The sequence below is a fragment of the Vipera berus genome (genome assembly GCF_964194415.1).
Source record: "Vipera berus genome assembly, chromosome: 6".
Taxonomy (NCBI): domain Eukaryota; kingdom Metazoa; phylum Chordata; class Lepidosauria; order Squamata; family Viperidae; genus Vipera; species Vipera berus.
The window spans coordinates 82252743-82273276 of NC_138208.1; the positions used below are offsets into that span (position 1 = coordinate 82252743).

Consider the following 20534-nt stretch of genomic DNA (forward strand, 5'->3'; position numbering starts at 1 on the left):
AACCGGCACCTTGGCCCCGCCCCTTCCGTTCTGCCCTTTTTCCGGCCTCCCCTTAGCCCAGGGGTAGGCAACCTCGGCTCTTTTAGGACTCATGGACTTCAACTCCCAGAATTCCGGAGCCAGCCATGCTGGCTCAGGAATTCTGGGAGTTGAAGTGCATGAATCATAAAAGAGCCGAGGTTGCCTACCCCTGCCTTAGCCAATCCGCCGGCGCTGGTCGGCTCGCGCTTTACCTCTCGGCCACCTCAGCGCCGCCGAGGCTCCGCCCCCCCCTCGGCGGCCGGGAGAGGGGGGTGGAAAAAAAAAAGGAAGCGGAATAAGGCGGGCGCTGATTGGCTCGGCGCTCTGGCCCCCAATGGGATGGCGTTTTGGACCGCGGCGGCAGCGGGCGCCTCGGCGGCAGGAGAAGGCGAGGAGGCGGGTCGGCAGCCGAAGCCGGGTAGTCAAGGGGGGCTGCGTGTTTCCGGAGGACGTGGCGAACGGCTCCTGGCGCTCCTGAGGCGGCTCCGGCTCCTTCTCTTCGCTTCTTTGTCCGGCTGGCGCGGCTCTTACCGACATCATGATTTCCCTCACGGATACGCAGAGTGAGTGAATGGGGGGGGGGGGGGAAGCGCCGGAGCGGAGGCCAAATATTGCTGCTTCTGTGGTAATAATGATTGTTGGCATGATCATCCCCATTTGCGTCCTCCTTCCTGGCTTCGTCTTCCTCGCTCTGCTTCACAACCCCATAATTGCTCTCCTGCGACTGATTGTTCATATTAGTACTAATAATTTTAATGATTAATGATAACTTTATTGTCACTTTGAATGTACACCAATCGGCATACATCAAAATGAAATTTCGTTGCATACAGCTCTCAAAGCGCCTGGATGGGGCTTGGAGTGGGAGACACGCACACAGATACACACACACAGAGGAAGCACCTGTTTCGAAGGGTCCCCTTCTCCTGGGAAGCTGAAAAATGAATTGCCAAAGGCAGCAGCAGAAAAAAGCTGCACGGATGCGTATATGTATATGTATGTGTATATATGTATACAGTGCTTTTTTTGTAAAAGAAAAAGGTGCCGGAACTCACACATGTCATACAACCTGCCTTGCCTACCCTACAAGGTTAGATCCAAAAAAGGTGGCGGAACTCCGTTCTGAGCGTTCTATGAGAAAAAAAGCCCTGTATGTATATATACATACACATATACGTATATATTCATACATACATACATACGTACATATTCATACATACATATATACATACATATATATACATAAAAGGTAAAGGTAAAGTTTCCCCCGCACATGTGTGCTAGTCGTTTCCGACTCTAGGGGCCGGTGCTCATCTCCGTTTCAAAGCCGAAGAGCCAGCGCTTGTCCGAGGACGTCTCCGTGGTCATGTGGCCGGCATGACTAGACGCCAAAGGCGCACGGAACGCTGTTACCTTCCCACCGTGGTGGTCCCTATTACATATATATACATAAAAGGTAAAGGTTCCCCCGCACATGTGTGCTAGTCGTTTCCGACTCTAGGGGCCAGTGCTCATCTCCGTTTCAAAGACGAAGAGCCAGCGCTTGTCCGAGGACGTCTCCGCGATCATGTGGCCGGCATGACTAGACGCCAAAGGCGCACGGAACAGTTACCTTCCCACCGTAGTGGTCCCTATTTTTCCACTTGCATTTTTACATGCTTTCAAACTGCTAGGTTAGCAGAAGCTGGGATGAGTAACAGACGCTCACTCTGCTACGCGGCACTCGGGATTCAACCCTTCTGACCGACAAGCTCAGCGTCCTAACACTGAGCCACCGCGTCCCTATACATACATACATACATACATACATACATACATACATACATATATATATATATATATATATATATATATATATATATATATATATATATATATATATACATACATATATACACACACATACACACACACACACACACATCGTTACGATTTGGTACTCCTGCAATTGTTATTTTGTGGGTAGGAGACTCAACCTCTCAGGTGGTGGCATTATTATTCCTACCACTGTTCTTCTACCCCTTGTCCTGTTATAAAAAGTGGAGGTAATGGCTTTTGTAGGAAGCATCAGACAATGCTTTAATGGCAGAGCGCCTAAGATATTATTCTCCACCCTGGAGGCCCTCCAGCTCTGTTGGATTTTCGTAGGTGGATTTAGGATGTGAAACCCAAATTCATTTGGCAGTCTGTGGATTTAAGAAGGAAGGCCGGCATAAAGTCATCCAAGCTGAGCTATCCAGAAAATTAGTTTTTTTTTTAAAAAAAGATAGAAAATGTTCTCTTGCCATTTGTCAGTTCAAAATAATCTGTGGTGTCCTTGAGCTTCATTGTTTGCTTGCAGACATTTTATTACCTAACTACGTAATGACATGCGTGCTAATGAGTGTGGTGTTTGCTCTTTGTTTTTATACCCTAATCAAGGAACTACTAAAGTGAAAACCACACCCCCACCAACCCTGGCAGTGTAAGCTGTTGCATACCTCATAGCAAACCCCACACTCACTAGCCCTCCTGATGTTACATAGTTGGGTAATGAAATGCCTGTAACCCAAACTCAAGAGCACCGGGGACTCCATTGTTCAACCCTGAGCCAAAAACTATTCTCTTCTATTGGAAAATAATCTACACATCAGTGGTGGGATACATGGAATTTTCTGTATAATTCAAGAGTTGAATGATATGGGTTCATGCAGTCTTGTTTTACAATCCATTAAAAGTTTGCATTTAGCCTTCTGAAGGTTGGCAGAGGAGGGATCCTAAGTTGTTTGACTAGGTGTGAGCTTAAATGGACTCCAATAGATGGTAGAGAACAGGAAGGCGTGGAGGAACATTGTCCATGGGGGTCCTCTTCCAGCTGTTTGTTCTCTCATTTGCCTGTGTGTACTTGCCAATCAAACAGTTCCTGGACATCATATTAATTCTTAAAAATAAAATTGCTACACCTTCATTATAACAGTGTACCCTGCTTAAGACTGCTGTGTGGAAAATTAAAATAATTTATAAATACTGTGGGGTCCTTGGTGCTCTCTGAGCTTGGCTGTTTTCTTGCAGCTGTCTCATTACCCAACTACATAACATGATCAGTACTAGAAGGGGGTGAGGTTTTCTCTCTACTAGTAGTTTGATGTGTTCGTAGGAGTGTTTTTGGTGGTTCCTTGATTATGCTGTTAGGGACGCGGTGGCTCAGTGGGTTAGGACGCTGAGCTTGTCGATCAGATGGTCGGCAGTTTGGCGGGTCGAATCCCGAGTGCCGCGTAACAGAGTGAGCACCTGTTACTCGTCCCAGCTTCTGCCAACCTAGCAGTTCGAAAGCATGTAAAACTGCAAGTAGAAAAATAGGGACCACTACGGTGGGAAGGTAACAGCGTTCCGTGCGCCTTTGGCGTCTAGCCATGCCGGCCACATGACCACGGAGACGTCCTCAGACAAGCGCTGGCTCTTCGGCTTTGAAACGGAGATGAGCACCGGCCCCTAGAGTCGGAAACGACTAGCACGCATGTGCGGGGGAACCTTTACCTGATTATGCTGTTGGCTACAGTTAGCATGTTTGCCTGAGTTGGTAGTTCCTTCATTGGGGTATTTTTTACTACTTCTCTGAGGTACAAATTTATAAATGTTTCAAGAAGGAATACAAAGTTTATCTTACTTTCTACTATTAATAAATCAATAAAATAATATGGACCAGATCTGTGTTGAAATCAAGATACCACTTTTTTAAAGCATAGATTTAATATTAGAATAAAACTGACGTTTCACTTTATTTGGTAAAAAAAATAATCTCTGTTTTATGTGTTTAGTTAATCATGGGTCTATCCTTTTTAAAAAATACTGTTTGTGGAAACAATAAAAGTAAATTCATGTCTATGGAGTCACTGAAGCAGTAGGCGTGAGCTTAAATGGACTCCAATAGATGGTAGAGAACAGGAAGGCGTGGAGGAACATTGTCCATGGGGTCGCGATGGGTCGGACACGACTTTGCAACTAACAACAACAACATGTCTGTAGAGATTCTCAGTCATCCAGGTCATGGTTGTCCCAAAGGTGCTTTTTCAAAAGGCAACTGGGCTTTCTTTTTCCTTGAAGACGTTTCGCTTCTCATCCAAGAAGCTTCTTCAGTTCTGAAGACGTTTCTTGGATGAGAAGCGAAACGTCTTCAAGGAAAAAGAAAGTCCAGTTGCCTTTTGAAAAAGAACCTGTGGGTGTAAGTAGATTTAAAAAAAAAATCTCAAAATTATGAGTGAAGAAGTGATTTCGACTTCACCATGTACAACGTGGACATTATCCTATTATGTTGGACCTTTGCAAAGGGTTTGAAAGAAATACTTTCAAAGATGCATTAGTGCAAAACAAAAGTTCATCTTTTTAAGGCAATCGCGTCTTTGTAGGGCTTCTTACATGGCTGCTTTGAACTGTACAGCTGATACTAGAGCTCAGCAATATATCTCCAATTTTCTGTGCATGGGCAGAGAAGCCTTCTGCTAAGATCAGTGGAGAAATAAATGGGCAGGAACAGCATTGTTTATAAATGCAGTAAGTAACTTGAGGGAGAATGTGTTAATCGAATTTAATACTTCCTCATGAATTCTGCTTTGAATGGGAATACTGGATCTCAGCACCGCAAAGTGTTGGGAGTTTGTTTACTTTAGACAATTAGCAAATGTCTTAGAAACCTTACAGGAAAGCCTGTTGTGGGAGACACACCTCCCCCCCAAAAACAGTTGTGACTGAAAATGTGACAGCTGAATGTATAGTTCAACACTGTATCAAAAACTGGCTATTTCTAGAGACAAAATGCTGAACTAAAGGGGCAGTTATCAAAACCAAAAATGTTCTTACACTATAAGCCCCTTCAAAATAGCATGTTTTTCTTTTGAAAGCAGGCAAGTGTCAAGTTTTTGTTTTTGTTTTAAATTGGAGCCAGATTAAAAATGACCTTGGCAAATGTTGTAACTGTGTGTAAGGTTTTGTGGTTATTTTAACTTTTTATTTTTATTTTCTTGCTAACACACTGAGTAATTAATGCTCCTTTTTTGTCTTACAGAAATTGGGATGGGTCTTACAGGTTTTGGAGTATTTTTTCTTTTCTTTGGAATGATCCTGTTTTTCGACAAAGCACTTTTAGCTATTGGAAATGTAAGTAGTTTTGAATGAATAACATTTAATAGGATTCTGAAAGTATCTATATTTATCACAAACAATTCATGTGATTCCCCTCTGGTCAAATTCACACAACTGTCTAGACCAGGGGTCAGCAACCTGAAACAGTGAAAGAGCCACTCGGAACCGGTTCCCTCACAAAAGGAAAAACTGGGAGCCGCAAAAAAATGTGTGCACATGCGCATACATGCGCGCATGTGCAGAACAGGGTTTGACTGAAGAGTGGAGCCAAGGTGAGATATACACCTACCCTGCATATTTGAATTGATTGGTTGAACTTTTTTAGTCCCACTTTTTTTTTGGACTGCACATGGCAGAGGACTGGGAGCCACAGGAGATGACTGAAAGAGCTGCATGTGGCTCCGGAGCCGCAGGTTGCAGACCTGTGGTCTAGACAGAAATGAGATTGGGTAGCTAGTGGTTCAGGAAGTTGTAAAAACTGGGACATAGAGGAGTCAGACCATTGTTGTTGTGTTAACCATTTAATTGTGTCCAACTCTTGGCAACTTTATAGGCAATTGCTACCCTGCCAAGCACAGCTTCTTTCAGTTGTTTGATGTTCAACTTTGTAGCCTAGCCAGTGTGTTCTTTGCTTGCCCCTTCTTGTTCCACTAACCATATCTTTTGTCTTCCATTGTCTTCTCCAATGAATTTGCACGCATTTGTATGGACAAAGTAAATCAGATTGTAGTCTTATGATTTTAGCTTCTAGTGATGTATCTGGTTTTATACAATTTTAACACTTTTCTGTTAGTTACTCTGGCCAGCACCACAGTTCAAAGGCGTCAATTCTTTTTTGAAATAGGTTGCCAGACTATTATATTAAGTTTTAATATGGTTTACAGGTAATCCTTGACTTATGACCACAGTTGAGCCCAAACTTTCTGTTGCTCAGTAGGACAATTGTTAAGTGAATTTTGTCCCATTTTACAATCTTTCTTGCCACAGTTGTTAAGTGAATCACTAAAGTTGTTAAGTTAGGGGCTGGCTTCCCCATTGACTTCGCTTGTCAGAAGGTTGCAAAAGGTGATCATATGACCCTGGGACACTGCAACTGTCATAAATACATGCCAGTGGCCAAATGTCTGAATTTTGATCACATGACATGGGGATGTTGCAACTGTCCTAAGTGTGAAAAATGGTCATAAGCCACTTTTTTCAGTGCTGTTGTAACTTGCAATGGTCAATAAACAAATGGTTGTAAGTCAAGGACTACCTGTACTTGTTTGGTTACAATCTGTTAGTTGAACAGGAATTGTGTTTTGCCAATATATGTTTAGTGTTCAGTGTGTTGTTTTAATCTAGACTTCTGTTCAGGGGAGGAGACAAAACTGAACATTAGAATACAGCATTGTGAGAAATGTCATCCAGTGAGATATTCATTACTTAATTGATACATTTTATTACTAGTTGTGTATAATAATTATTCTGGGGATGAATGATTTCTATTTTTACAATGATAAGTTTTGCACATCCCTGTTTATTACCATATTTAATCCTTAGCAATTTAGGCATGAAAATCAGCTGGGTGACTTTGGTCCACCCCTCTCTCTCAGCCCAGCCACCTCACAGGGCAGTTGTTATGGAGAAGGAAGGAGTATTAGGTATGTTCACTGCCTTGAGTTATTTAGAATTATAATAAAGATGGGATAAAAATACGAAGGCAATTCGGAAATAAATCTCAGTCTGGTTATCAATGACACACTCGCAGATACAGAACTTTTATTATGCACATTAGAAAACTACAGCTTTACAATACTTTTTGACATGATTGCCATTCAAATTGAGGCACTTGTCATAATATCTTACAAGGTTTGAAATTTCTTAGTAGTACTCAGGCCAAATCTGGGCTATTGGGGGGGGAGTGATAAAAACATCCCAATGGAACTGCTTCAAAAGTTCTTGGGTGCGTCTAGCGGTGTGCGGGTAAGCATTATTGTGAACCAACACCACACCAGAACTGGTGCCATAGAATCCTGCCAAATGTGAAGTTGCCAAAGGAGTACTGCTAGTGAAGTTCATGGAGCGTGGTTTGACCATCAATTCAGAAGTCTAGTGTGAAACATTACGGAAACTCAGAAGAGCCGTCCATAACAAGCGTCAGGGCATGCTGACTTCTGGTGTGGCATTGGTTCACGATAATGCTCGCCTGCACACCGCTAGACGCACCCAAGAACCTTTTTTGAAGCAGTTCCGTTGGAATGTTTTTGATCACCGCCCCACCATAGCCCAGATTTGGCGCTGAGCGACTACTACTAAGGAATTCCAAATCTTGTAAGACGTTATGACAAGTGCCTCAATTTGAATGGTGGTTATGTCAAAAAGTAATGTAATGTTGTAGTTTTCTAATGTGAATTATAAAAGCTTTGTATCTGCGAGTGTCTGTCATTGATAACCAAATGGAGGTTTATTTCCTAATTGCCCTCGTGTGCCTCTCTAAAATATCATGCTAGTAGTGCCCCTAAGTGTTTATAGGTAAAGGTAAAGGTTCCCCCGCACATGCGTGCTAGTCGTTTCCGACTCTAGGGGCCGGTGCTCATCTCCGTTTCAAAGCCGAAGAGCCAGCGCTTGTCCGAGGATGTCTCCGTGGTCACGTGGCCGGCATGACTAGATGTCAAAGGCGCACGGAACGCTGTTACCTTCCCACCGTAGTGGTCCCTATTTTTCTACTTGTATTTTTACGTGCTTTCGAACTGCTAGGTTGGCAGAAGCTGGGACGAGTAACAGGCGCTCACTCTGTTACGCGGCACTCGGGATTCGACCCGCCAAACTGCCGACCTTCTGATCGACAAGCTCAGCGTCCTAACCCACTGAGCCACCACGTCCCATTATTCACATTATTCACACTGGTTTGAAGAGTTATAGCTTTCAAGCTATTTGTCAACCTAGCAACTAAACAGATTTCTGTAGAACCTGGTTATCTATCTCTGGTACTTTATACTGTACATTATTTATCTTCCTTCACAAACAGTGGTGGTTTTGGTTGTGCCACCATTGTAGAAGATACCTTTAAGACATTCCTGTTTCCTTCAGTAGCAAGTTGATACAGATGTTTTGAGAACATTTATACTGAATCTGAATATTTTCTCTATCATTATTTCCTAGGTGGGGACCTATATTCAAATACGTTTGTTTTCATTTTTGCAGGTTTTATTTGTGGCTGGGCTGGCTTTCGTGATTGGTTTAGAAAGAACTTTCAGATTCTTTTTCCAGAAACACAAAGTGAAAGCCACCGGTTTTTTCTTGGGTGGTGTATTTATCGTTCTTATTGGTTGGCCTCTGATAGGAATGGTCTTTGAAATTTATGGCTTCTTCCTCTTATTCAGGTAAGGTCTTACAGATTTGTATTTTTATCTATTTATGTATCAAGTTTATTAACCACCCATCTCTCTCACAGGGTGACCATTGAATTTTGTTTCAAGTACGCTTTTGGTTGGCTGTCACTGAAAAATTACCAGATTCTGCCTGAGGAGTTTATAGACATTCATGATTTCAAATATGTGAAGAATAGAGCTTGAAATCTCATTTTAAAAAAATATTTAGCTACTAATGATGATGAAACTTCTAAGACAAGGAAAAGCAAAAATAGATAGAAATGTGAGAGAGCAAGCTTTTTGCTAGCAATCATTTCTGGCACAGAATTGCACTTTATGGTAAGAACAGGTTGTTTCTCCTATTGCATTGTTGGCGATATGAGGAAGAAAAAAAAATAGTAGTTCCCTAAACTTCTGCTTATGAATTCTGACGCACAATCCCAGGTTAATTCAGCCTACTACCAAAAGGAAAAACGTGCATAGAAGTAATTATTCATTTATTGGATTTATAGGCTGCCTTCATCTATATAACCGGGCGGCTTTCAAAATGCAAGAATAAACACAATAAAAATACATAATGTGTTGTCCAAAAGTGGGCCTGGAGATAATCAACATTTCATGAAACAATCAAAGCATCTCTTAAGGGGCTTACTACCCACTGTAATCATTTCAAGCTCTGTTAAGGAAGGATTTGATCCTGGCATGGGAACTTTTAGTCCCAAGTTAGACAAGCAAAAAGATCTGCAAAAGAAAACACACAAACCTGCAGCTTGTCACTGATATTAAATAATCAGAAGCATTATTCACACTGGTTTGAAGAGTTATAGCTTTCAAGCTATTTGCCAACCTAGCAACTAAACAGATTTCTGTAAAACCTGGTTATCTATCTCTGGTAGTTTCTGCCTGTCTGGTTTGACAGAGTCAGCATGCTCTAAATCCCATGGATCCCTTGGAAGTAGTCTTGCTGTGTCATGGTACCTGTCCTTGGAATCCACCTGAGATTCTTAGGCCCATACCGCTTCTGGCCCTGTTTAAATGAGGACTTAAAATGTGGCTCCATTCCACACCTGGATTACCCCACACCTGGGGAGCTTGCTTAATGTAGGCTACTCTCTGGGCTGATGATTGATTTTAGTGAAGACCAAGAAAGTGAGATTTGCACCAGAAAGTCAAATGTAAATATGTCAGTCTCTTCCACTGAATTTTAATTTCACCACCTCTTAAAATATATGGTAGCTTTCTAGTAAAGAAAAAGATGCTTAGGGCTGAATTCAGACTGTATCCATTTGATATCCGAATATCGCATTTCCCACAGATTGTGAACCAACAAGTCCGTGCATTGTATAATTTGAGAGCTATTTTAAATGACCCCAGGTTAGAATTTGCCAGGTTATTTGTGAGATGATGTCTCTCCTGAACAACACGGCATTAATCCAATCATCATCCAATCCCCAGGTTTCAAGTTTGAAAACAGACAGGCAAAATCATCAGTATAGAATTGCATGTTCCTTTCTGTTTTTTCCTGCCTCCATACTTCACCTCTGGTTTCTTTGACTTTAATGATAAATTGAAAGATAAAATGAAAAGCATTTTGGAGTAAGTGTGGCTTGTGGTAGTTGTGTGAACCCCAAGAGAGTGCACATTTGAATTAAGGAAGTGTCAACATGCTCATACTGATTGTGGGTAAGGCTTTCACTTTTGGATATGAAGCACAGCACATCCTTAGCATTTAGGTACTTATAGCAGTACTAATAGAAGTAGATTTACCTGCCATCCGGGATCCTCTGAAATGTGTGACACTGTGATGTCAAGGAAGAAGTCAGTGGAGCTCAAATTACAGGGTTTGTGTGTGTGCGTGTGCGCGCGCGCTGCCTTCCAATTTTGGGGACCAAGCATTACAGCCTGTTAGGTTTAGCAAGGTCTCTTGCATCTCTTAGTACTTAACTAGCCCATTTTACATGTCCTTAAATTTGTATCTATAAAAATTGTGTGTGGATTTTCAGAGTAACAGTGTTCACACGACCACGGTGTCTTAGTAAATTATTTAAGAAGTCTCCTCCCCAAAGCTGTAGTCGATACTGGCTTCTTAGCAAATAGCTCATGTAAGTGGTCCTGTCCATATTGTTTAAGTGTTTCTATCACCCTGTGAGAAGCAATAAGCCTAGTTAGGAAGCATGTAACTCGGTACAGGTAGTCCTCACTTTCTGACCACAGGAAGAGCCAGCAACTTTGTAGCTAAGCACCGCACTGTGACACCACGTGATGGCACCAACTTATGACATCAGTTCCTGTTGCAATCTACGAGTGAATCATCTTAGGATGATGTCACATAACCATAACTTGTGACTTCCTGCAAGCTTCCCTGTTGACTTTGCTTGTTGGGAACCAGCTGTGAAAGTCGCAAATGGTGATCACATGACCACAGGACAAACATTGTAAATGTGCACCTGTTGCCAAGCATCCAGATTGCAGTCATGTGATCACAGGGACGGTGTGGTGTCCACAACTGGACATCTCTCTCTTGCCATTGCCGGTTTGGCCACTGAATGAGCACTGTATCGCTAACTACATGGAATATGTAAAGACTTGGAGATGGGTACAGTCTTCATTCTGAAAGGGGAGAATGTATGTGATATGAGCAATTATATATTTCTTCACATAAAAAATAAGCAATTGGTTTTGTTTGTTTTTTTGAATCTTAGAAATGTGTAAAGGGCGCCTATTTGGAAAAATTCTTCTAATCTGTGATGTATTTTTTTTCCCCCCAAAGGGGCTTTTTCCCAGTGGTGATCGGTTTTATTAGAAGAGTGCCAGTTCTGGGGTATCTGTTGAATTTACCTGGTATAAGATCAGTAAGTATTAAATAATTTCACATAATACACAGCAAGTTCTGTTTTCCTTCTGTTTCTTGGATTCCATCCGTCGCGATCTAAAGACATTCTTATTTGAACAAGCCGGCCTGGCCTGATGGGGGATGGGTGGGGTTTTTTAATTGTTATTTTAATATTTGTATTTACTGTTTTTAGTGGGCATATATTTAATTCTTCTTAACTTTTGTATCTCTGTATTTTTTATGCTTGCCCTGTTCACCGCCCTGAGTCCTTCGGGAGAAGGGCGGTATATAAATAAAATTATTATTATTATTATTATTATTATTATTATTATTATTATTATTATTATTATTATTATTATTATTATTATTATTATTATTATTATTATTATTATTATTATTATTATTATTAAAAAACCTGGACCAGCACATACAGAGATACGCATTCAAAATTTGGATCACCAAGTTCTTTTATTTGCCTTCAGGTAACAAGGGTAACAAGTTTCAAAATTAACTCTTATGTCAGTCTAGGCCAGTCTTCCCTATTCTTATATTTATTCTCCAGATTTTGGGGGGCATCATCTCCCCATGTTTCAGGTCCAAAGAGAGATCATTTTATCCTGGATTTCTTTCTCTGCTATTTGAATTTGAATTAGGACAGTTTTCATTTGATCATTCACAGGTGTTGGTTTTTGTTTTTGTTTTTTAGTTATCTTGCAGCTTATCCAGCAAATTTAAGTTTAAGGTTAAAAGCTGGTTTGCCAAAGAAATGGACTGGTCCTTTAGTTTCATGAATCCCTTGTTGATATGCATAAATTGTCATGTCGCACGTAAAGCCCCCATCAGATTTACTCAGTCACTTCGTCAGTATAAATCACAAGTTTGTGAAAAACTACTTACCTCCTCTAAACATTTCTGAATTTTTACATTTTCCCCCCCCCATTGATTGTTGTCAGTGATTCGTGTAAGTCTTCCTGACATTTAAAGGGAGTCTGAATGAACAAAATAACACAAATAAAAATCTAAAATGGGCAAATACTTTTTCAAAGAACTCTTATCTACCATTTATGAAAAAAAATCATATTTTTCCCAAACTTAACAAATACGTACTACACCCTCTCCTCATTTAGTGACCGCATTCTGTTCCAGTGACTTGTTTGTTGAACGAAGTGGTCCATAAGTGAACATGTGACAGAAAGAGAGAGAGAGAGAGATGGTACAAAAATACTGGTTGCTGCTGTGTCATTCAGATAAATGACATTCTCTCATACCATGTCTTGTGCCTGACTTTATTTTTGCCTCCTTGCAAAATGGAGAGATTGCTTAAATCGCCTCTTCTTGAGATGCTTTTCTCCACAACCTTCCCTAAAATGTGCTAACCTCAAGTTAACAGACTGAGCTCTTTGACCTTCATTAATTGATTAGAATCCTCCTCCTGCTTTTCACTGCAGCTTGAAACTGATCAGACCTTAATCAGTTTCATGCTGAAGGCTTTGGTTGTTGAGTGCACCAGTTTTTGGAGGGCGTTGGTCAGAAATTGAATTTTTGGCCACCCTGTATTACTGCCATCTTTGCAACTGGTCACTAAGTGACGACCATCAGTAATGATTTTCCAATTCCAGTTTGAAGCGACAACCTAACATTCTCTAAATCCATTGAAGGAGAAGGACAGTGAGGAGACAGCAAGAGAGCATTTTTTATCTTAAGGCGGCTAAATGTCCATTTCCCTTGAAATGGGCTTGTGGTGTCTTGTTAGGTGCATTATCCCTCCCCCTCCAAATAATGGGCAACATTTAGAGAATGCTTGAGAACAATCTTCAGAATGCCTGGCGTGCATATATGAAGGCTTTCAGAAAAGGTTTCACTTAGAAAAGTTTGAGGCAGCTGAGAAAACATCCCAGTAACAGGAAAGGCATGAAGAACATTATCCACATGCCATTTTATTTTGAGCATCCTTTTTCCTATTTTGTGCACCAAGTCTGTTGGGAGCAGTAAATTAAACCAACCAAATATAGCAGATTTATTATTCAAGGCTCAGTAAAAGGAGACGGCTCAACTATCAGCTCAGCTCACCTGTTGCTCTTGCTAGCATCTCACCCCCCCCCCCAAAACCTGGGTATAATGGTTTCTGGAGATACAGAATGAGGATGGGCAATCTTCCCATCTAAAATATGCTCCAGACAGCTTGTCAAGTAATAGCAAGTTGATGTTGTAGTATATTGCGGAGGTGAAATCCAATTACCGTGGGAGTTTCCAGAAGGGAAATACAGGCATCTGGCAGGCCTTGCCGAGCATATCTAAGACTGCCTGTTGCCCACGTCCATCTTTACAAGGGTCAGTGCTCATAAATTAACATGGCACCATCCTTGTGGATGTTGACACATTTGTTTGCAGCTGTGATTATTTTCTCTCTCCCCCTCCCTCCCCCCCACCCTCTCTAATTTTGCATTTCTGAACATGTCTAATATTAAGCATGTGGCTGGCATTTGTTCAAGGCAGTTCAGATGCGTTATAAATGGAGAATTCTAAATAGGATACATACATACATACATATGTAGGATTATATCATGTTTTTAGAATGTGGCTGCAATTACATTTAGGCTAGAAGAAGCATGCTGCCCTTCTCTCGACCTGACAGTTTGCCATGCCAAAGACTGGCACATCTTGGTTTATTGCTACAGGAATCACTGAACCCCCACATCATGCCTTTAGTTTCCAAGGCATCAGTATGTTTAATGGGTTAAAAAAACTTAGTTAATTTAGTTGGGTTTTATTCTTACATTAAATCTACTTAATAAGTCTGTTCATAATTTGGCTTGACATCTTGCTTATTGCTTTTCTGTATCAATATCATTTATAAACTGGACTTTATGGAGTTAAATCCTTTTGGAAAAGTTAATTGTTGATGTTTTCTTCAAAGCTTGCGTAAGTTCAGGAGACAATTCCCAGTAATGGTTAGTTGAAAATATCATCTTCAGTCTATTAATGCATGAACGGCTGATTATTTTTCAAAACAATATTCTTTTCTCCCCCCCTTTTGGGTTATTGAGCTAACAGTTTTTATACTTGCATTATTTCTGATTTATTTAATTTTTTTTTTCATTCTGTTGCATCTTCATGTTGCTCTATGTTAACATAAAAACATACCATGCCTAAATGCGGTTGTAATGCAAACGGTCTTACTTTGTGTAAATTACGTAAGGCCTTGGTTAGTATTGTTTGAATAAGATTATACTACACCCAGTCACTCACTTAAAATGCAAGTGTTGAAGTAGCATCAATGTGTTCCATTCTTAATGAATGTATTAAATTACAATTCCTTTTCCCTACCTCAATTCCACCTTCTCTTCTGTCTCCTTTGCCCACAGCTTGTAGATAAAGCTGGAGAAAGCAACAACATGGTATAATGATTGACAAAGGTCCCGAAGACTGGTCCTAAATTTATATTATTTATAAAACCTTCACGAAGATCAAATCGGTCCAGCACAACGATTTTGTTGTATACAAAGGCAACGTTTGAAATGGTCTTTGAAGTAAGTTTCCAATTTACACCATAGTATACAGTAAACCTATTTAATATTAAAAACAAAACATCAGAAGCAAATTTGCAACCTAAGACTTGGCATTGACATACCAGGAATGCTGTGAACTCAACTGGCGAAAAACTCACGGAACGTTAAAACTTTTCAAGACTTCTTCATATTTTTGGAGTACAAGCTAAATGCAGCAAACTCCCCATGGAACTAACAGTGCCTGTCATTTTTACCTCCTTATGTCTGAAGTTGTAATGGAGTGATCATGGGTCAGTTGATAAGGTGTGACCCTTCTGTCTTTCTGCCTGCCAAATTTCCTACTTCCTCCCCATTTTTGGAAGATTTTTTTCTTCTTCTTCTTCTTCTCCCGACTGTCCTTTTGAAAGCAAGACGGCATCGTGAACGCTTGATTCACACGGCGTGTAAAATGGATTCTCATTTTGAACAGTAGCAGAAGACTTCATCACACAGTTCAGCTGTTATAAACCTCTCTGTAAATAGACGCTGAAATAAATCTTTGTAAGAAAACAATGTTTCAAGCCAAACATAAATTTTAATTACCTATATCTTTACCTTTGGAATATGCAAAAAACAAAACAAGAAACCCTACATTTTTTTGTATGGAACTGTACAAAACTGTCTTAAAACATTCCTGGGTTCGTTAGATGTTTGCTTCGGCAGGGAACGGGAAAACCAATTTTACACTCCTTTCTGTTGGTTCTCCCAATGACCGGTAAGTGATGGAAGCAAGAAGTAAACCTTTTCTCATTGCGTAAACTCTGTGCACATAATATGTAGCGCCCGAAGTGAGTTGCTTTGCTTCGTGATGTTCACACAGTTTAGGACGCGGGTTGCCTAACTCGCAAATTCGTGCAAGGGCATTTCGATCCCGAATCTTGGTTTCTAATTTGGTTACTTCTAGCCAACATAAAGTTCTAAAACAGGGAAGCATCATGATTTGTTTACTGGTAATATCTGAGGTCCAGGAGCTAGATTTGAAGCACTGAGCATTACTCTTAATCTGAAGGAGCATGTTACAACTTACTGTGTAAATAACTTTTTCTAACCATCAAACAAATCAGTCAGTTTGCTGGGAAATCTCGGGAAATCATATTGGTAGCCTTGATCAAGTGGCGCATTAATTTGTTAGACTATTAGACTATTAGAAACAGTTCCTATTGCTACAAATGGCGAGATTCAGAACCTTACGGACATTCTACAGCAGTGGTTCCCAGCCTTCGCAGCTTGACAGCCCAGCTGGGTTGGAGGGGAACCGGGCCGTGTGAGCGGTGGGCCAGCGCGCGTGCAGCTCTACTCACACGAGTGACGCATTGGTCCCACGCGCATCCACAAGCGGCTCGACTGCAAGTTGAGCTGCCTGCACGTGCCTTTGCGCGCTGGCCCACTGCTCACATCAGTTGAGCTGCACGCGTGGGTGTGTGCGCCAGCCCGCTGCAAATCAGGCAGAGCCCCGGGGTTGGGAACCCCTGTTCTACTGAACTGGCAAAAGAGAAAAATGTGAATGACTTACGCAGTGGGACAATCACATTGTTCCCTTTTCTGCCAGTTCTTGCTTTGGCTCTCAGTCATAAATTTATCCTGATGTTACTTTCGTTGAAGCAGCAGGTTAATTTAAAGCTATCGGTTTGTTTAGATCTGAACGGTTCAAACAGCCAGGCAAAATACCATCACCTACGAGTGAATAAACGCTAATTACTAATACACAAGGAGGGGAGCTATTTTGTTCTTTGAAAGTGCACTGTGTTCTTCTTTAAAAGGACTTTTTGATGAGGCAAATCAATTTTGTAAAGCTGTGAAAATCGTTTTTTGAGTTGACGCTTCATGAGACATTTCTCCGTGAGCTTCCCCATTGTAGAGGAGTTAGCAAAAAATACTCCATTGTGGATCATTCTGATGCCAAAATAAGAACACTCCAATTTGGAAACAGATGATCCTTGTGTTCTGGTTGTTTTCAGTCTTAAAATAGATGTAACTAATCTAATGGTCCCTACAACACTAGTAAAATGGGAGCTTGTTTTAAATTGCAGGCTCTGCCTCTTAATGATTTTAAAAAGAATCCTGTTGACTTGAATAGGTCATGCTCGAAACATAAACCTTGGATATCTTTGCTATGTAGGCTCTAGTTCTCATTTGATATTTTGGCTGTAGCAAAGGATTTTTAACTCACTTCCATATTGTAAACCATTTCAGTTGTAGTTTGTGGGCTGGGAGAGATGCTTCAGATCTGGAGCAACGCACATAGAGCTATTAAACTGGGTTTCCTCAGATGTTTTTGCAACTTCAGGAGTCTTTCCAGAAGAATCAGGCTGCCAAATTCCCTTCCTCACATTTTACAATGAGCCCCATTTGAGTTTTTGATTCTCCAACCCGCTACCAAGTGAGAAAGATCTTAACGCAATAGGAATAAAAATCTCCCTATTTCTTTCCTGTTTCTGATTCTTTTCCATGTTGTGAAGGTAGCAGAAGACATTGTTTCCAGTCATTTCTGGACATAATTTCATCAAAATATTGTCAGACGCCACCGTTCAATTAATCGTACCCATTCTGGCTAAGTGTAATTTATTTAAATATAGGTGAGACATTGGTTAAATAGCAAACGTAGTACTATCATTATGCTCCAGAGCAGCGGTCCCCAACCTTTCGAGTTTGGTGGCCCGGTGTGTGGGTGTGTGCGAGTGGCAGGTGCACAGACGTGCACACAGCTCCATTTGTGCGAGCAACATGCACCCTCCACTTGCGCGAATGGAGCTTTGAGCGCAAGCACCCTCTGCTCGCAGGAGCGGAGCTTCGCGCGCATACATGCGTTTGCTGGCTGCTCGCGCAAGTGGAGCCTCGCCCGTGCGTAGTTTCTCATTTCTCCTGCAGCTTGTTTTCGAACAGGCCACGGCCCGGGGGTTGGGGAACCCTGCTCTAGAAAATAACGCGAAGACAATTTGCTTCTTACGTTGTCCAGTTTGAAAGGCATTCTTTCACTTTTCTGAGATTCATATTAAAATTCAAAACATCTTTTTTAAAAAAAAAACAAAAACAGAAGCCCTATCTGTTTTTAAGTCAGCAGAGTGCAAGCATCAAGTACCACTACTGCTCTGTTGTCTTGCCAGACCATCCTAGAAAACCCTTTAAAGTTGCTTTATAATCCTTGCAATTTCTAAGATCCTACCCTTTAACCGTTACAACATTAGTTTTTACAGAATTGACAATGCGATCAAAGATATTTGAACGATTCTTTAACCTTTAAGGCTATCTTATGTTTGTATACTTGGGAATCATTGTGCTGCACTACACTGAGGCTCATTTCCAAGGGTAAACGTATCTAGGACCGAGCCTCATATGTTGTAATCATTTGCAGAAATAATATCTTCTGTAACAGATAAGATCTGCCCATTTAATTGTAATTTTTGATTGCTTAAAAGACTCACATAAGGATCTTTCTTCTGGAGACTATATTGTAAATATATTTGTCATACCTTGAATAAATGGGTACTTTTTCTACTAATTGCCAATCGTGTCATTACCAAAACTGACTTATTAAAATGCAGTGCTTTCCCCCAGTAACTAGCAAAGGAGATCTAAGCTACATAGGTTTAGACGCAGAGGACACTTTATCCAGAAATGAGGTAGGAAGGTGATGGACAAGAACCGGGAAATTGGAGGTCTAGTTTCGCCTCTGGGGCTAGTTACTTTCTCTGAGCCTTAGGAAGGAGACAATGAAAAAACACTTCCAAAAATATTGCCAAGTAACCTCCATGGACTTGTCCTGTGGGTGTCAGGATTCAGGACTGATTGTAAAGCAAAAAAGCAACAAAAAATGCTCAGAATTTCTTAAAATGAAACCATATTTTGGGGTAACACAGAGGGTGACCTTAAGATTCCGTGTCAACCTAATCTAGAATCTTTCTTCATCAGAATCTGAGCATCTCTGTCCATTGGTGTGGACCAGGGGTAGGCAACCTCGGCTCTTTTATGACTCATGGACTTCAACTCCCAGAATTCCTGCTGACTCAGGAATTCTGGGAGTTGAAGTCCATGCGTCATAAAAGAGCCGAGGTTGCCTACTCCTGGTGTGGACCATAGAAAGGGCTTGCTAGGACCAGCAAGTTGACACGAGCAGGATGGAGCATTTAGTTCGCCCATTAGTGACAGTTTTACTGACATTGGCTGCCCATCTACTTTACGCCTTTTCAAAATACAAATTTGTGTCCCTGACTCCTTTGTGGGGGAAGGTTGTGATGTTAATTAAAGGAGTTGCAAAGTTCTCTTTTACTCAGCCAGATGTTGATCCAGATAGAATTTATCATGCATGGAGGGAGGCAAACTCCCAAGATGGTGTAAGTGAATATCAGTTCATATCTAGTGGGCCATAAACTTATATGATCCATTTTGCGGATGAAAAGTAATTATCTACCATTCAGATCTCTCACCATTATAACGAACAATTAATTCCTCAGCAATTTGGATCTCCCAAGACTACGAAGACTAGCTTGCACCAGGGGTTTCCAAACTTGGTAACTTTTAAGACTTGTGGACTTCAACTCCCAGAATTCCTCAGTCAGCATGGCTGGCTGGGGAATTCTGGGAATTAAAGTCCACAAGTCTTAAAAGTTACCGAGGCCATTGTCAAAAACTCAACCTTCCCTCCTGAATCCAAGCAGAGTCATGAAAAGCTATAAAATATCTCCTTCAAAAGTCCTTAAATGCCTGTTGGGGACTACTTCCTTGATAAAGATGTCAGATTTCCAGGTGTCACACTGCCCCAAATGAGCACAGAGGACCAAAATCAATTCATTACACTATTCACTGCTTTATGACTTAATTTTCTTCTTCCCCATTAAAAATGTGGCAGTTTTGGAAGGAGTCCAAAGTTTTATGAGGCTGCTGATAGCTCAAGGATTCCACGATAGGCAGCTTTACTTTAAACCTGGGGATTAGAAGGATGCTAATGTGTCTCTTGTCTGGTCTATCAACCATTTCTCTTCCCAATTGTCTCCTCTTTCCTTTTGCCTCTCGATGGTCGCACAGGCAAAGTTGTGTGCAGAGGGAGGTGGGTTGAAAACCCGGAGAGAGAACAATTTGCGTGTTTGCTTATATCACTCTACTCTTAAATCTATAAAGCTGCTTAGCACAGGATCTGGCCCGCTGTGTCATTCTGAGTCAATCCTGGAGGATTTCTTTACAAAACTCTGAATCAGTTTTTTTAAAAAATAAAAAAAATGGGGACAAAGCAAATACAAGAATGGAAGACGAGGGTATAGGTAGAATTAAATGTCTGTAGGGTTGTTTAAGGGACGCGGTGGCTCAGTGGGTTAGGACGCTGAGCTTGTCGATCAGAAGATCGGCAGTTTGGCAGGTCGAATCCCGAGTGCCGCATGGCAGAGTGAGCGCCTGTTACTCGTCCCAGCTTCTGCCAACCTAGCAGTTCGAAAGCACATAAAAAATGCAAGTGGAAAAATAGGGACCACTACGGTGGGAAGGTAACAGCATTCCATGCGTCTTTGGCGTCTAGTCATGCCGGCCACATGACCACGGAGACATCCTCGGACAAGCGCTGGCTCTTTGGCTTTGAAACGGAGATGAGCACCGGCCCCTAGAGTCGGAAACGACTAGCACGCATGTTCGGGGGAACCTTTACCTTTACCTTTAGGGTTGTTTGGGCCAATT

The 20534-nt window shown here is 41.3% G+C and overlaps 1 protein-coding gene across 1 annotated transcript; it reads left to right on the plus strand.

The window, feature by feature from the left end:
* Positions 1 to 384: 384 nt before the first annotated feature.
* Positions 385 to 18352, plus strand: GOLT1B (golgi transport 1B). The gene is made up of 5 exons (XM_081330578.1): positions 385 to 584; positions 5063 to 5154; positions 8326 to 8504; positions 11263 to 11344; positions 14691 to 18352. Exons 1-5 carry the CDS (start codon positions 560 to 562, stop codon positions 14727 to 14729), a joined length of 417 nt encoding a protein of 138 aa, XP_081186704.1. The 5' UTR covers positions 385 to 559; the 3' UTR covers positions 14730 to 18352.
* Positions 18353 to 20534: the final 2182 nt, after the last annotated feature.

What these genes read in the sequence shown, in the direction of transcription:
- GOLT1B (XM_081330578.1), top strand. Translation starts at nt 560, where the DNA reads ATGATTTCCCTCACGGATACGCAGA. An exon ending in TTCCCTCACGGATACGCAGA is followed by an intron (nt 585 to 5,062) that starts GTGAGTGAATGG and finishes TTTGTCTTACAG; the next exon opens with AAATTGGGATGGGTCTTACA. An exon ending in GGCTTCTTCCTCTTATTCAG is followed by an intron (nt 8,505 to 11,262) that starts GTAAGGTCTTAC and finishes TTCCCCCCAAAG; the next exon opens with GGGCTTTTTCCCAGTGGTGA.